Raw genomic sequence first — 18,166 nt, forward strand, 5'->3', positions numbered from 1 at the left:
GTGTTCTCATTTACACTTTATTTGAGGACTTAGGTATCTTCCTCTGTCCAACATGCCCCCCAAAACCACCTTCTTCCAGGAGCACTCACCTGGAATGTAATTGATTCCACAGTCGATAACTATTGCACCAGGTTTGATCCAGTCCCCTTTCACCATTTCTGGCTGACCAGTTGCAACCACCAAGATATCACCTTTATTTACCTAGGGAAAGAAGATTTTGACCTTAGAAATTAAACAACTAGACATACACAAACACCTAGAGTGGAAAAATAAATCCCTAAGTTTTGCTAAGGAATTGTCACCAGCTATATGATAGGCTATTGGGTTAAAGCTTCAAATGCAGTTCACATGTGCTACACTCATCCCTATATAAGCAAAATGCTACCCTTCCCTTCTACTTGTTATTTTACTAAATAGAGAAATTAATCACTGCTCCCTCACCTATGGAACTGCCACCTTCTAGAGAGCATTGCTTGGAAGGAATCAAAAGAGCAGGTGGTAGACATCTTACCTACTCTCTTCCTGTAGCTAAGAGACTACACTGCCCATAGAGGTTGTGCATGTGAGAATCCTTAAGCTCAAGAATCCAATGTAGAGTCAAGAACAAACTGTAATATATGTCACAGGACCACAGTCCACATCCTCCCTGATGCACCTCCACCTCTGAGGTCACCACTGCTATGCATTTCAGGGGTTTGACTGCTAAAGGTCATACCTGATTACTATATTGCTAGCTCCTTAACTACCATGAGGACTGGCACAGAAATAATATAGTCAGAACAAACTGTACAATTGTTGGCAAGTATCGAATTAAATAAGTATATGGCAGCTTCTGGCACTTAAGTATTAGTTACTCTCATTATGTGAGAACATTCCAACACATAGATATGTGAGAAAACACACACACACACACCCACTCCTACTCCACTCCAGACTCCTTACCTCCTCATCAAGGTTGGCAGTTTTAGAGTGGCAGGTGGTTACTGTGGCATGATTCCACAAAAGCAAATCATGCATTGGGGCACCAACTATTTTACTGCGCCCGACCACCACTGCATGCCTTCCAGCAATCTGTATCCCTGAAAGAAAAGCCAGTGAGCATCAGAGGGAGAAGCTTCCCTCCTTTCATGCCACCTAGATGGAAAATTTGGAAGAAAAAAAAAAAAACCCTGCAAAAAACAGGTTCTTAGCATCAGAGAAAACCCCCCCCACCCCCAACATTCCTTCTTTGACAATAATTTTCTCAACCCTAGCATTTCAACTACAAATGGGTAATTGGACATGTGTCCTTGCTGTGGGTTTTGGGGAGAAACATTAAGCCAAGATTCATTCATTGAGTCATAGATGAGTAGGAAGAAAGACTATACTCAAAGAAAAAAAGAAATTCTAATATACAACTAAATAACCATATGGAAGAAAACATTAGATTAAGTCATATGGGAAAAACAATTATAAGTACAGGCTGTTAATGGGTGCAGGGAAACATGGGGAATTAGTTTTAGTAATTCTTTTTCCAACTTGGTCCATGTAGTTCCTCTTCTGGCTTAGGACCTGAGCCACAGAGTTGTTTGTAGGGAATTGATAAAGGGAACTTTCACTCTAAAAGTCTTCACTTTGATTTTCAATATTCAGTCTTATAACAATACATCAGTGTCCTTTTTGTTAGACTGGGGATCAAACGGGTCCTCATGCTTAAAGTCTCATGCTCTACTGCTGTGCCACCTCCTGGGTCACAATATCCTTTTGAGAACTGACATTCTACTTGATTGTAGACAAGTGACCATTCAGCCACTGACCAATGAGATCTATTCCCATGAGTATTAGGTACAAGGATGGAATAAGACCGGAATTGCTCAGGACCACCAAGTGAAGTCTGAAAAAGAACTGCACACTGAGAAAAGCAGAGACAAGATATCGAGTACCTGAGGCCCTCAATAGCACCTAAAGTGAACTTTCAGTTTATGCTTAAATGGAGCTCTTATTATTGCTTTTTAACAGATAGAGACAGTGAAGTAAAGAAAGAGTAAAAGAGACTACAACACCAAAGTTTCTTTTAGTGAGGTGGGCACAGGCCTGAACTTGGGTCACATACACGGCAAAGTGTACCTTACTATGTCTTTTAAAATTCAGCGAAAGACTTAAACCTCCAGGGAGTTGGGTGGTAGCACAGTGGATTAAGCGCATGTGGCAAAGCGCAAGGACCAGCATAAGCCCCCGGCTCCCCACCTGCAGGGGAGTCACTTCACAAGTGGTGAAGCAGGTCTACAGGTGTCTATCTTTCTCTCCCCCTCTCTGCCTTCCCCTCCACTCTCCATTTCTCTGTCCTATCCAACAATGATGACATCAACAACAATATCTACAACAACAATAAAAACAAGGGCAGCAAAAAGGAAATAAAAGAAAAAAAAATTTAAAAAGACTGAAAGCTCCATTAGGGTCAATAGCAGTTTTACTATCAACAAGTGAGTGATTTCACCAGCCAACATATACCTATACCTATACCTATACCTATACCTATACCTATACCTATACCTATTCAGACCTGGGTTTAAGCCCCTGGTCTCCCACCTGCAGGGAAACAGTATCCTGAGTTGTGAAGCTATCTCTTTCACTCCCTTCCCTCCCAAATTCTCTGTCTCTATCCAATAAATAAATAATAACTTTTTTTTTCAAGTGTACCTCACTATGCCTTTTGAAATTCAGCAAAGGGCTGAAAGCTCTGTTACGGTAAATGGCAGTTTCACTATCAACAAGTGGGAAACCTAGCACAGCTGTGATTCATGAGATTTGTTTTTAGGAAGCTGCAACACTGTTTATTAAATATGCCAGTCAATATAAGTGTACGGTTGAAGAATAGAAGCTGTCCCAAGATTTAAAGCTTGACCCTGTTCTGACAATCACAGAGAATTTTCATAGATAGTGACAACACTTGAAACTTATGATCACCTTTCTTTAAACAGGATATACTGCCTTATAAAAAGCAACCTTTGTTGAAAGCATTCATGATAAAAATAAAATGCCAAGATGCCAACTAAATAGTGAGGGGGAAACCTGTTGCAGTCCTCCTTCTATTCTTAGAACTACTATGAAGACTTGGTGTTTATTTAGTGGGTAAAGACTTTTCACCATGAACCCTTTACATACTGTCTGAATTTTCTCTGAGAGATATCACCATGGTATAGCACACAGGGCTCGCTTCTTTTTTTTTTAAATTTAATTTAATTTTATTTATTTGTTCCCTTTTGTTGCCCTTGTTGTTTTATTGTTGTAGTTATTATTGTTGTTGTCGTTGTTGGATAGGACAGAGAGAAATGGAGAGAGGAGGGGAAGACAGAGAGGAGGAGAGAAAGATAGACACCTGTAGACCTGCTTCACCGCCTGTGAAGCGACTCCCCTGCAGGTGGGGAGCCGGGGTTCGAACCAGGATCCTTATGCCAGTCCTTGTGCTTTGCGCCACCTGCACTTAACCCGCTGTGCTACAGCCCGGGAGGCTCTGTGCTACAGAGCCTCCCACAGGGCTCGCTTCTAAGAGTTTCCATGTTTGCTCCCCAGATTCACCAATAACCAGAGGTGAGGAGTGCACTGGTCATAAATTAGACAAACATTATCTTAGTTCTTTATACCATACAGGATATTATTCACATAAAATAAATTGCTTTGAATTCAAATAGCCCTGCGTTCAAGTTGTGGCTCTGTTGCTCCTTAGACAAGTTACTCAGTTGTCTGAACCTATTTTCTCAACTGTTAACAATATTCAGCTGTCTGAAAAGTCATGATGTCTTTTTTGCACAGAAAAAAGGCCACGGCATTTCCAACAGCCTAACAGTACCCATTCTATAGGGCTTTTATTTCCAGCAAATAACCAAACTTTTTAAAGGTCCACAGTGTACTACCTCTATACCTCCACATGTCAAGACCAGAATCTGAGAAATGGTGTTTTGTTTTCATTTGTTTGTACCTGTCTTTTTGATGAGTTCCAAGCATCCTTTGGGTGTACAAGGGACAAAGCAGCCATTTAGGTCACCTCTAGCAAGTTTTCCAGCACTGATGCTAGTCAGTCTAAAATAATGAGCGTGATGAAAGGGGGAAATAAAGGTAATTAGATATCTTTATCTTTGATGTAAAGGTGGTATGCCTCCCTCCCCCAAACAGAACAGGAAATATAATGTGGTAAAGAAAGTCAAGTCATACTCACCCATCCACATCCTTTTCAGGTGCGATAGCATTGATTACTGCTTCAGTGTTAATGGGGTTCTCTGAATCTAAAGGAAGCTGCACTATGAACCCATGTACAGTGAGGTCTTCATTCAAAGATATAATATAATTTAATACCTAAAAGTAATACCACACAGAAATCAAAGAGCGAACAAACAATCAAGTCAAAAGTCAGATATTCGGGCAGGGGTAGATAGCATAATGGTTATGCAAACAGACTCCCATGCGTGAGGCTCCAAAGTCCCAGGTTCAATCCCCTGCACCACCATAAACCAGAACTGAGCAGTGCTCTGGTCAAAAAAAAATAAGTCAGATTTTCCCACCCCGCCCCCCCAACAACTTCACTATAATCTTTTCTGAATGTACCTCACCTTGAATTCTGAGAGCAATTCTACTTCACTTAAACACAGAATGTAACTTTTTAATGGTTGGTAAGAAATCCATCAAATAAAAGAGCTAGGACCTTTAGTACCATTACTACAATAACAATGCCCAATTGGTTTCTAAAACATGAGTCAAGTATCTGTTGTTTTTTTTTTTTGCCTCCAGGGTTATCGCTGGGGCTCAGTGCCTGCACTATGAATCCACTGCTCCTGGAGGCTATTTTTCCCCTTTTGTTGTCCTTGTTGTTTATTGTTGTTGTTATTGCTGTCATTGTTGCAGGATAGGACAGAGAGAAATGGAGAGAGGAGGGGAAGACAGAGGGGGAGAGAAAGATAGACACCTGCAGACCTGCTTCACTGCCTGTAAAGTGACTCCCCTGCAGGTGGGGAGCTGGGGGCTCAAACGGGTATCCTTATGTTGGTCCTTGCGCTTCACACCACTTGTGCTTAACCTGCTGCGCTACTGCCCGGCCCCCCAAGTATTCATTTTTAATGAACACTGCAGTTGTTCAGAAGCAAATGCTGGTGCAGTCACATTCTGAGTGTCATTCATACCCTAGGACTACCCCATTCACTCGGTAGTTCCAAAGACTTTTCTGGAGGCAGTGTCTGTGAAGAAAGAATTATCTAAAGGTCTTTCCTATACTAAATTTACCACTCCCTAGAGTTCCATATACCAAAAAAAGAAAATCCAGCTGCCCTCTTAATCCACTTATAACCAGCTCACCTCAGATTCTGTAGCCGTTTTTGGTAACTTTATATGAGTAGCTTTGATCCCAATCTGTAAGTTAAAAAAAAATGAATAATATTTAAAAGATATATATAGCAAGAAAACTTGAGATATGTGCCCATTTCTTTTATGGCTATGACTATAACAAGCCAGGTAAAGTCAGTTAATCATTGTATCCATTTCACCTATTCGGAAGAATTAGTCTCTCGTTTTGATTATATCCCATTACTTCCTTTGTTAATTGTCCTCACTGCACTTAAGCAATTTCTTACTTGCTATTCCTGCTCTTTGGAAAGTAAGTAAATCACTGATTGGGAAACACTCAAGGGCAAACTAGAGGCCACAGCTCTAAGATACCTATTTTTGACTAGTGTGGTGGACAATGGTTTTCTGTGGAGGGACACATAGGGCAAGGGGTAACTGACAGGACCCTGGAGGGGTTGATGTAGGGGAGGAGAGTAATGGCACCGCTATTCCAGGAATTACCTCTTCAGCAGCCTTCAGCTTCACATTTATATAAAGATTGGAATCATCTCTGTCACCAACCTAGAATAATAAATGCATGCAAATCAGGCACTTAGAGAAAAGCAAAGTATACAGAGAAGCTTCTAAAATTTTAGTTTTGATAAAAAGAATGTTTAATCATGAAACTCTTGTCACAGAGAACTTTTACAGGAGAATGCTGGGGCAGGATGAAGACATGAAGACAGAGGGAATTACCAAATTCACCCTAAACAAGGTCCTCCTTATTTCCCCTAGAAAGTCAAATAAAGAGAAAAGTAGGGGACTTCTGTATCTGCCTTGAAAACTAAGCAAGAATGCTATGGCACTGCGTGAATTATGGGACTTCTTCCTTTAAATTTTTAAAAAAATTATATTGTTTTATTTTGATAGGACAGTGAGAAATTGAGGAGGGAGATAGAGAGGAAGAAAAGAGACACCTACAACACCGCTTCCTGTCCCCCAGAGTTGGGATCTGGGAGCTTAAACTCGGGCCCTTGTGCATGATAATGTGTGTGCTTAACCAGGCCCACCTCTGTCCAGGCCCCCTATGGTATTTATTTTTGCCACTGAGTTTACAATAGGGCATGTCTAAGTATTTTCATCATTTGTCCTTTGAGGCTGTAATGGTCTCAGAGTGATACGCCACATGCTCTCAAAATTGCAGAGGGTATTAAGAGAAAGAAGTCGTAGATTCCTTAACAACAGATAACTGAAGCATGGCTCCTTTTTCTTTCTTTTTTAACTTTTTTTTTTTTAATTTAGGGGGATTAATGGTTTAGTCAACAATAAAATAAAGTAACAAAAACCAAAATATAGTAGTTTGTATACATATAACATTTCTCAGTTTTCTGCATAGCAATTCAACCCCCTCTAGGTCCTCTGACATCATGTTCCAAGACTTGAACCCTCACCCCAGAGTCCCTTACTTTGCTGCAATACATGCATGGCTCCTTTTTCTAGGACAGCAGCAGAAAAGAAGCAGGTTATGGTAATAGTATTTCCAGCCCTTGTCACACTGTTAGAGGAAGTTTCCCTCAAACTCAGAAATATGGCCTTAGTCTTAACTTTAGTTGATTATATATATGTGTGTGGGTATATATATATGTGTGTATATATATAAGTGTATATATATGTGTGTGTATATATATATATGTATATATATCCTCAATGTATAGTTCTCAGTTTTCCTGCTGTTGTTAATTTCAAAAAAGCCAGAAGAATCCTTTGTGGGGAATTTGATTTTTCTATTTGTTATAGAAATATGTTTGGACATAATACAGTCATTGCTTCCTGTGAGGACTTCTCTAAAATTTTAGTGTCTTCTTTTGCCATTTTCTATATATGTTCACTGTTCCTATCATCTAACCCTCATTCACTGATTCAGTTATAAGATTTAATATACTCTGGGGTTTTAAGATAAAAACAGGAAAGGAGATAGTTCAAAATATAGGAGGGTTATTTTTTTTTACATTTTTCACAAACAGAATTTGTATTAGTTACTTAGGCTTAACTAGATTAAGTGGTTTTATTATTCAGTGCCAGTCGTCTTAAAAGCCACAACTTATTCTAAACTTTATCTTCATTCATCTCTTGGGAGGGGAAATGCAACTGTAAGTCAATCTTCCAAGAAAGGTGTATGGACATTTTTCTGAATCTTTATGTATATGAGAATAATGTTCTGCTGCTCTTGCACTTGAACCCACTTGACTGCATTTGGAATCATGGCATTTTCTATCAACTATGCTATCTTCAGTATCTAGTGTTACAAAGAGAAGTCTGAAGTCTTCTGCTGCTCCTATAGACAACTGTTTTCTGTCTGAATTTTTCAGAAATAACTGTCACCAGTTTCAACAAGAAGGCTTAATATTTATAATTATGACCATGTGTCAAACTTTTATTATAATTCTAAATCAAAGGAAAAGACCTTTTTAAAAAATTTTTTATTTATTATTTATTCCCTTTTGTTGCCCTTGTTGTTTTATTGTTGTAGCTATGATTGATCTTGTTGTTGTTGGATAGGACAATGAGAAATTGAGAGAGGAGGGGAAGACAGAGGGGGGGAGAGAAAGACAGACACCTGCAGACCTTCTTCACCGCCTGTGAAGCTACTCCCCTGCAGGTGGGGAGCCGGGGGCTTGAACCAAGATCCTTACACTGGTCCTTACACTTTGCGCCACTTGGCTTAACCTGCTGCTTAACGCGCTGCGCTACTGCCTGACTCCGGGAAAAGACCTTTAAGGAGTCAATTAGGTATTTTATAGAAGAGTTATATAATCATTGATAGACTAGATGCACAAAAAGTGTTTAGTTGAAGAACAGTTGACTCTTGACTGACAGTTAAGTAGGTGGATGGAAAACTGGTTTCCCAGGGGGAAAAAATTAAAGTTTATTAAGAAAACCACAAGTATTTTATAGAGTTCCTACTGGGCTAGTGAGACAGTACAATGGTTGGGCTAAAAGCCTTTCATGCCTGAGGCACCAAAGGCCCTATATCCCCAGCACCACTATAAACCAGAGCTGAGCAATGTTCTTGGGGAAAAAAAAAAAAATCCTACCTCAGAATGAGTTAGGGATTTTTTTTTTTTTTTAACACCAGGAATCTGAAAAGGTTTCCCCCCCATGGGTCAGAAAATATACATACATTGCCTCCAGGGTTATTGCTGGGGCTCGGTACGAATCCATTGCTCCTAGAGGCTATTTTTTTCCCCTTCTTGTTTATCCTTGTTGTTATTATTATTGTTGTTATTGCTGTCATTAATGTTGGATAGGACAGAAAGAAATCGAGAGAGGAGGGGAAGATAGAGAAGAGGAGAGAAAGACACCTGCAGACCAACTTCACCGCCTGAGAAGAGACTCCCCTGCAGGTGGGGAGCCAGGGGCTTGAACCAGGATCCTTATGCCAGTCCTTGTGCTTTGCTGCACTTAACCCGCTGCGCTACTGGCCACCGCCACCCCTCCCCCGTGACAATATATATTTTAGGCTCTTTTCAGGTCATATCCTGTGTCATACATTCTTTTTTTTATAATTTAAAAAAATATTTATTTCCTTTTCTTGCCCTTTTTTATTGTTGTAGTTATTATTGTTGTCATTGTTGTTGGATAGAACAGAGAGAAATGGAGAGAGGAAGGGAAGACAGAGAGGAGAGAAAGATAGACACCTGCAGACTTGCTTCACCACCTGTGAAGCGACTCCCCTGCAGGTGGGGAGCTGGGGGCTCCAACCTGGATCCTTATGCTGGTCCTTGCGCTTTGTACCACCTGTGCTTAACCCACTGCGCTACTGCCAACTCCCTCAAGAAACCTTTATAGGTATTCAGTTCAGTTAAGTTTATTTTTTGGGTTGGGTGGTGATACATCCAGTAGAGTGCACATATTACCATGCTCATAGACTTGGGTTCAAGCCCTTGTCCCTACCTGTGTGTGTGTGGGGAGGGGGGCAGGTGGTGACTGCTTCACAAATAATAGAGCAGTGCTGCAAGTGTCTCTCTTTCTCTTCCACCCTCTTATTTTTCTCTGTCTCAATCAAAAAAGACAAAAAAAGAAGGCTGCTGAGAGTAGTCAATTTGTCATGTAGATATCAAGCCCTATCAATAACCCTGGTGGAAAAGTCATTTAAAATTATTTTTTATCTATGTCTGTTGTGAGACTCAAATAAGTTATACAAAAAGTATTTTGTTTCTTTCTTACTTACTTTTCTTTTTTGCCTCCAGGGTTATTGCTGGGGCTCAGTGTCTGCTCTAAGAATCCACTGCTCCTGGCTGCCATTTTTTCCATTGTTGTTATAGCTGTTATTGTTGTTGCTGGATAGGACAGACATAAACTGAGAGAGGAGAGGAGGACAGAGAGGGGGGAGAGAAAGACAGACACCTGCAGACCTGCTTCAACTCTTGGGAAACGACCCCCCTGCAGGTGGGGAGCTGGGGGCTCAAACCGGGATCCTTGTGCTGGTCCTTGCACTTCACACTATGTGTGCTTAACCCAGTGCACTACCGCCTAGCCCCCAAAAGCATTTTCTTTATAAGAAGCCAGCATCAGTTATGCTATCAATAAAATATTTTATGAGCTATGGCTGGGAATATTGCCTCATTTACATCTCTTATACTGAAAAAAATCAAGTATTAATTTCTTTTAAATAGCTAGGTACTTGGAAGTTAGGCAGATTGTTTTAACTTTTTTTTTCAATTCTAAAGTATATAACCTGGATTATTTCATGAATATTCTTGAATGTAATGCTATTCCTTTGAGCAAGCTATGTAAAATCATTTTAAGCATCATTACTGTGACTATCAGGAGACGAATTTCCTACTCTACAGAGGCTGTATAGAAATTAGAACAACTAGGGAGCTGGGCGGTAGTGCAGCAGGTTAAGTGCATGTGGCACGAAGCGCAAGGACCAGCGTAAGGATCCCAGTTTGAGTACCCGGCTCCCCACAGGTGGTGAAGCAGGTCTGCAGGTGTCTTTCCCTCCTCTCTCCATTTCTCTCTGTCCTATCTAATAATGACATCAATATCAACAATAATAACTACAACAATAAAACAACAAGGGCAACAAAAAGGAATAAATAAATATTTAAAAAAAGAAATTAGAACAACTAGATATGTATAAAGATCGTTTGAACTGTAGTAGATCCTGTATATAAGCTGTACTGGCATTCCTTTTGTAAAGGACAGGGAGTAGGCGTGGTTGGGCGTACTGTGAACAGATTTGCATTTTGACAAAGGCTGCTGTTAAGAGGATAGACTGAGAACATCAAGATCAGAAACTTAAAACCTGTAGGAAAGTAGCTATAGAAATCAGAAGGAAAAAACAGATTCCAAGCACTTAAGAGAGACAGAACCAATTAGCACAGTATTCCTAGTGGGATGTGTAGAGTAAGGCAGAGAGATCCTAAAGAGATTATTTTAGATTTTCAGCTTGATCATGTGAGAAAAATGGTGGTATCAGTCACCATGATTAGGAGAGAGAGAAAAAAAAACATGTCTAAGGCAGCACACATGTGATTAAAATATATAAGCTCTGCATCATGGAAAGATGTTGATTCTGGTGCTTAAGTGCAAGACTGAAATGGCCTATCAGTCTGTCATTGGCAAGGACAATGTCATGTAACAAAAACATTTCAGTTGATAAAAATACAAACTTGGGAGCCACCAAGTAGAGCATACATGTTACCAGGAACAAGGACTGGGCTTCAAACCCTGGTCAGGGGAGAGGCTTCAGGAGCAGAGGAGAAGTTCTTTTTTAAAAAAATTTTTATTTATAAAAAGGAGACATTAACAAAATCATAGGATAAGAGGGTACAACTCCACACAATTCCCACCACCAGAATTCCATATCCCATCCCCTCCCTTGATAGTTTTCCTAGTCTTTAACCCTCTGGAAGTATGGACCCAAGGTCACTGTGGGATGCAGAAAGTGGGAAGGTCTGGCTTCTGTAATTGCTTCCCAGTGGAGATGTTCTTAAGGGGACTCTCCCACTCCCCCGCTAGAAAGGGGGAACAGAAAATCCACAGGAAATGGAGCCCCAGTGTTAACCTTGGTTGCAACCATACACTTAGAAGTCAGTCTTATAAGCAAGAAAAAACTACAATATTAGTAATGAAAAGTTTACAGATATAGATCTTGCCTATTAAATGTATTCTTTCTGTAACAAACAATTCACAAGAATAGGCCAAGAAACAACTGCCCCCTCCAAATGTACCAACCGTTTACCGATAACATAAACCTTTGATGCATAGCAATTTGTGAAACAAGGGAAAACCCACTGTAGCACAGAACACAAAAGGCAGAATGCCAGGTCTTCTGTGCTTTTTTTTTTCCTTCAGGGTTATTGCTGGGGCTTGGTGCCTACACTATGAATCCACTGCTCCTGGAGGCTATTTTCTCCCCCTTTTGTTGCCCTTGTTGTTTATCGTTGTTGTTATTAGTATTGTTGTCATTGTTGTTATTATTGTTGTTGTTACTGATGTCGTCATTGTTAGATAGGACAGAGAGAAATGGAGAGAGGAGAGGAGACAAGGGGAGAGAAAGACAGACACTTGTAGACCTGCTTCACCGCCGCCAATTAAGCGACCCCCCTGCAGGTGGGGAGCCAGGGGCTCAAGCCAGGATTCTTAAGCAGGTCCTTGTGCTTTGTGCCATGTGGGCTTAACCTGCTGTGCTACTGCCTGACCCCTCTGTGCTTTTCTTTCCATTCAAGAAATTCTTAGCAATGGGAGGTGGGATATGTAAGACTCACTCTGAAATTATTCATGAAAAAAGAATAGAAACTTAGCAGTGGATTAAATACGTGTGGAGTCATACATATAGAGAAATGTGAAGGAAGTAGGTGTTTTTGAAGGAAGTTTCACTTGTCCACATGATAACTAATTATTGACTGCCTTCTACTAGATGAATCTACAGCTCAGGGAAGAAAACCTGACTTGTGAGCTAAATTAGGAAGCATTCTCTCAAGCAAGAATGGGGCTTCATGAGCCTTAGCAGTGAAAGAATTAAGTGAAACAGAAATAGCAGAGGGGTCAGCCCTAAGACATTCAAAAGGTTCTGATATCCAAGTGATTAGGAACAATAACCATTAGAGATTTGAAAAGGAAGGGATGTCCCAATAACCTGTAGTCTTAAAGACAGAAGTACAAGTTTAGAAGTTACTAACTAGGGAGTCAGGCTGTAGCGCAGCAGGTTAAGCGCAGGTGGCGCAAAGCACAAGGACCGGCATAAGGATCCCGGTTCAAACCCTGGCTCCCCACCTGCAGGGGAGTTGCTTCACAGGCAGTGAAGCAGGTCTGCAGGTGTCTATCTTTCTCTCCTCCTCTCTGTCTTCCCCTCCTCTCTCCATTTCTCTCTGTCCTATCCAACAACAACAACAATAATAACTACAACAATAAAACAACAAGGGAAACAAAAGGGAATAAATAAATAAAATAAATATTAAAAAAAAAAAAAGAAGTTACTAACTAGTGGTTGGGGAGATGGCGCAGTAGATAAGGCATTAGACTCTCAAACAGGAGGTCCCAAGCTCATGTACCAAAGTGATGTCTGGCTCCTTCTCTCTCTCTCCTCCTATCTTTCTCATTAACAAATAAGTAAAACCTTAAAAAAGAAGAAGAAGAAGAAGAAGGAGAAGGAGAAGGAGGAAAGTGTTACTGACTAGACCTAGTTTTGGAAAGTTTAACTGGGCCCAGATTCAAGTCCCCAGTCTTTATTTCTTTCTATATATATTTTTAACCAGAACTGTTCAGCTCTGGCTTATGGTGGTGCGGGGATTGAACCTGGGACTTTGGAGCCTCAGGCATGGGAGTCTGTTTGCATAACCATTATGCTATCTAGCCTAGCCCAAGTCCCCAGTCTTTATGAGCAGTCCAAGACTGCTACAGGTGTCTTTCTTTCTATTTCTCTTTCCCCTCTCAATTTTTATCTGCTCTACCAAAATAAATAAATAATAAATAATTCATTTATTCTGGGTCAAATAAAAATTATCTAAGCAATGATCCTCAAAAGCATAGTCCACATATTCTTGAGAAAACCCTAAGGCTTTGTGGTCCGGGAGGTGGCACAGTGATAAAGCTTTGGACTCTCAAGCATGAGGTCCCAAGTTTGATCCCCAGCAGCACATGTGCCAGACTGATGTTCTTTCTCTCTCCTCCTATCTTTCTCATAAATAAACAAAATCCTAAAAAAAAAAAAAAAAAGAAAACCCTAAGAGGCCTTTTCAGAAGAGCTGTGACAAAGTACTTTCATAAAATACTATGACATCATTTGCCCTTTTCACTGTATTAGCATCTGCAGTCAGGCTTAATAAAGGACAAGTTGGGGCAAGGTGGTGGTACACCTGGTTAGTCACACACATCACAGTACACAAGTCCCTGGTCCCCATCTGTGGGGGAAAGCCCCAGGAGTGGAGAAGCAGGGCTACAGATATCGTTCTGTCCCTCTCAATTTCTCTCTGCCTCTATCCAATAATAAATAAATAAAAATAATTAAAAAATAAAGGACAAGTGTATTAAGTAATGGTAAGACTGCTGGCAACTTAGCATGAATAGATATAACAGCACCAAGTATAAGAGTATTCTTTGGTGCCACACATTTCTCTGTAAAAACAGATGCCAATTTCACAAATGCCCCGGATGAAGCAGTAAAAATTAATAATTTTTATTAAACATTAACCCTTCAGTATATGTCTATTTTTTTTTTTTTTTTTTGCCAATCCACTTTTCAGCTCTGGCTTATGGTGGTGCAGTGGATTGAACTCAGGATCTGGGAGCCTCAGGCGTGACAGTCTGTTTACATAACCATTATGCTGTCTCCCCTACCCCACGTCTTTTCAATATTTGGTGTAAAGAAACAGGTGTACTCCTGTAAAGCAGTTCTGCTGTATATAGAAACATAGTGGAAGTCACCAGGAATAGCACTTCCAATTTTTTGGTTTTGCAAGCTGAATTACAGCATTTTTAAATGGAACACCATCTTTAAGAACAAATGACAACAAATATTCAGGCTTGAATATTGGCAAATATTTTCTAAATGCTGGATAAACTTAGCCTGCTGCTTCAAGAAAAATGATGTAGCATTTATTGCCAATGATAAAATTCAAGTAGTCAAGTGAAAACTAGAATTTCTTATTCACTGCTTTGAGTTTAGCTTTCTAAACTTAAAAGATTTTTTTGATGAGTTCATTGGTGATATTAACAACTGTGTTTTTTTTCCTATACTGTGTAAGACCTATGTAATTCAGTGAACTCATTCTTTTCTTTTTTTTAAATTTATTTTTATTTATTTATTACTGGATAGAGACATAATTTGAGAGGAGGGGGGACAGACATGGAGAGAGACAGAGACACCTGCAGCCCTGCTTCACCACTCATGAAGCTTTCCCCTTGCAGGTAGGGACTAGGGGCTTGAACCTCGGTCCTTGCACACTGTAGCATGTGCACTTAACCAGGTGCGCCACCGCCTGGCCCCAGAACCCGTTATTTTCAAGTTACAAATAGAGGACATAAAACCATACATGGCTACATAGCTTATTAAACTGTAACGTAAAACAATGAGTTCTTTTTTAAAGATTTTATTTATCTATTAATGAGTGTGATAGGAGGAGAGAGCTACAGAACCAGAGCATCACTCTGGTACATATGCTGCCAGGGATCAAACTCAGTACCTCATGCTTGAGAGCCCAACACTTTATCCATTGTGCCACCTCCCAAACCACAAAACAACAAATTTTGATATAGCAAAGTATAAAGCTGAAATGATAGTTTCAGATTATATATCACAATTAACCCTTAAAAATATTGTTCGAGGGAGTCGGGCTGTAGAGCAGAGGGTTAAGCGCAGGTGACGCAAAGCACAAGGACCGGCATAAGGATCCTGGTTCGAGCCCCGGCTCCCCACCTGCAGGGGAGTTGCTTCACAGGCGGTGAAGCAGGTTTGCAGGTGTCTATCTTTCTCTCCTCCTCTCTGTCTTCCTCTCCTCTCTCTGTCTTCCTCTCCTCTCTCCATTTCTTTCTCTCCTCTCTCTCTGTCCTATCCAACAACGACAACAACAATAATAACTACCAAAAAAAACCAACAAGGGCAACAAAGGGAATAAATGAATAAAATAAATATTAAAAAAAATATTGTTCGAGTCCTAGTGTAATGAAGAATATACCCACAATTATTTGAGGTCAATTAAAGAATATCAAAGGTAGGAGAGATAGCATAATGGTTACACAAAGACACTCTCACGCCTGAGGCTCCAAAGTTCCAGGTTTAATCACTCACACCACCATAAACCAAAGTTGAGTGGTACTCTGGGAAATAAAACAAAATAAAAATAAGAAAGAAAACTATCCCTTCTATAATTATACATCTGTATGAGGCCAGAATGTTTTCATATATTTCAATCAAGTTAGCATTTAGCAAGACATCACTGAATGCAGAAGCAGACAAGGATCCAGCTGGTTTTTATTAAGCAAGATAGTAAGGGATTAAAAAAAAAAAACAACAAACAATAAACAATTTTGCTTTCAAATTTTTTTCATAAATAAGTGTCATTTATGCCACATATGAGCTTGCTTGCTCTTGGCATTTTACATGTGTAAAGAGTGCAAAAGGGTCCTCAGACCAAAGTAAAGCTGACAAGACACTGGGCTTAGGAAAGGGTACGCAGAGAATGGCTGAGAGCCAGCACACACAAGCATCTAGAAGTTGAGCTGAAGGGGGGCCAGCAGAGCAAAATCAAAAAGACAACGAGAGACAGAGAGAGACACACAGACACACACAGAGATACCTTGAATGCCTACTAAATACTGTGTAAGAGGCTATTCATGGAGATAGGTTGTCACAATACCTGTAAAATTGCCAGGCCTGGTATAAAACCTGGTACTTGCTCCTTCATCCGAGTGACTTGGTTCTTAAGTGTCTCCCTGATTTGCCTAGGGAAAAAGGTAAGGCTGGAGTTAGTACTTAATAATATTTCAAGCAGAAGCAAATAACATGAATTATTAGACAACCAGTGCTCTCTGGTAATAAGTAAGTAAATAAATAAATAAATAAAAAACCGGATTCTCGGGCATGAGGTCCAGTGAGTATAATACCTGGCATTTCATATGGCCTTAGTGGTTCTCGCTCTCTCATGTTAATGAATAATGAAAGTTTTAAAAGCTAAAAGGAGGGGCCAGGTGGTGGTGCACCTGGTTGAGCGCACATGTTACAGTGTACAGAGACCAGAGTTTGAGCCCCTGGTTCCCACCTGCAGGGGGAAAACTTTGCTAGTGGTGAAGCAGAGCTGCAGGTGTCTCTCTGTCTCTCTCCCTCTCTACCTGCCCTTCCCTCTCGATTTCTGGCTGTCTCTATTGCAATAAATAAAGATAATAAAAAAAATTTTTTAGATATATTTTTAAAAAGCTTCATGTGACAAGAACAAAAAAGTACTAAAAGACATTTTTAAATGCACACAAGCCATTATCAGCAAGAACTAGACAACCCAGAATACTAAAATAACAGGTGGGAAATTTTCTGCTATGGTTGAAAAAAAAACAAAAAACCGTGATGGTTACAATGAGGTTGTTCTACGTGCATTAAATGTTCCCTGTTCTGGTTTTCTTTCTTTTTAAAAAATTATTTATTTATTCCCTTTTGTTGCCTTTGTTGTTTTATTACACCTGCAGATCTGCTTCACCACTTGTGAAGCGACTCCCCTTTCAGGTGGGGAGCCTGGGGCTCAAACCGGGATCCTTACACCAGTTGTTGTGTTTTGTGCCACATGCACTTAACCCACTGTGCTACCGCCCAAATCCCTCTGGTTTTCTATATTGCTTTACACTAATTGAAGAACACTAAAATGAAAAGTGTAATAATGAAAGTCAAATATCAGCCAGACCTGAAAAAACTATTTAAAAACTTAACAAAAATTCACACTTCTTTCCTCATGCCTTATTTTAGGTTCATAACGTCGTGATGGACTAGATGATAGGATGCTTTTTCATGCTGATAGTTCCTTATTTCCAGAGAGTTTTTTTTTTTTTTTCGTTTTATTTATAAAAAGGAAACACTGACAAAACCATAGGATAAGAGGAGTACAACTCCACACAGTTCCCACCACCAGAACTCTGTATCCCATCCCCTCCCTGGACAGCTTTCCTATTCTTTAGCCCTCTGGGAGTATGGACCCAAAGTCATTGTGGGATGCAGAAGGTGGAAGGTCTGGCTACTGTAATTGCTCCCCTGCTGAACATGGGTGCTGAACTGGGCATTGACAGGTCGATCCATACATGTCTGTTTGGGAAACTCAGGACTCCCCGAATAGGGCCCCAGCTGGTTTCCAGAAGAGTTTTTACTATATAATAGAACAACTTCCTAATTACTAAACCTAAATCAGCTGGAACTCCCCTGAGTTTCAAGTGCCTTCCACTTCTATACCATCCTGGTACATTCAGGGAAAAGACAGCCCCTGAATAGTAGAACTAAACCTACCACAGTCACACCAACATACAACACCCACCAACATTCCAAACATCCAAGGAAAGGTATAGTGTAATCTGAGTATAGGAGAAAACAGTACCAGCATATGTCAATGATTTCAATAAGACAAAGAAACAGCAAACCAGTAAATTTTCTCTGGTCTTTACAGATACTAATGAAATAATTATAGCCAGTTAGATATGCAGATGTAGATGTAGTTTTAACTAAGTTGCTACTGGCATCTAGTGGGTAAAGTCCAGGACTGCAAGGAAACAGTCTCCAACATACAAGACAGAAAGAGTAGCAAGATAGCTCACCTAGGAGGACAACTACTTGGTCTTGGGTGTCACTAGGTTTGAGCCTAGGCCCCACTACACCACAGGAAGTTTCAGTGTT

General features: G+C 40.2%; 1 protein-coding gene across 1 annotated transcript in view; it reads right to left on the bottom strand.

Moving 5' to 3' along the window:
* Positions 1 to 18,166, bottom strand: part of MTHFD1 (methylenetetrahydrofolate dehydrogenase, cyclohydrolase and formyltetrahydrofolate synthetase 1) — a 62,013-nt gene that overhangs the window by 35,273 nt on the left and 8,574 nt on the right. The window contains exons 2-8 of the mRNA XM_016191933.2: positions 16,158 to 16,242; positions 5,815 to 5,874; positions 5,326 to 5,379; positions 4,196 to 4,332; positions 3,959 to 4,059; positions 943 to 1,079; positions 90 to 201 (exon numbers count right to left, since the gene is read on the bottom strand). Coding sequence (XP_016047419.1) covers positions 90 to 201; positions 943 to 1,079; positions 3,959 to 4,059; positions 4,196 to 4,332; positions 5,326 to 5,379; positions 5,815 to 5,874; positions 16,158 to 16,242 — 686 coding nt within the window. The remainder of the gene's footprint in view (positions 1 to 89; positions 202 to 942; positions 1,080 to 3,958; positions 4,060 to 4,195; positions 4,333 to 5,325; positions 5,380 to 5,814; positions 5,875 to 16,157; positions 16,243 to 18,166) is intronic.

The sequence above is a fragment of the Erinaceus europaeus genome, chromosome 16 (assembly GCF_950295315.1).
Source record: "Erinaceus europaeus chromosome 16, mEriEur2.1, whole genome shotgun sequence".
NCBI lineage: Eukaryota > Metazoa > Chordata > Mammalia > Eulipotyphla > Erinaceidae > Erinaceus > Erinaceus europaeus.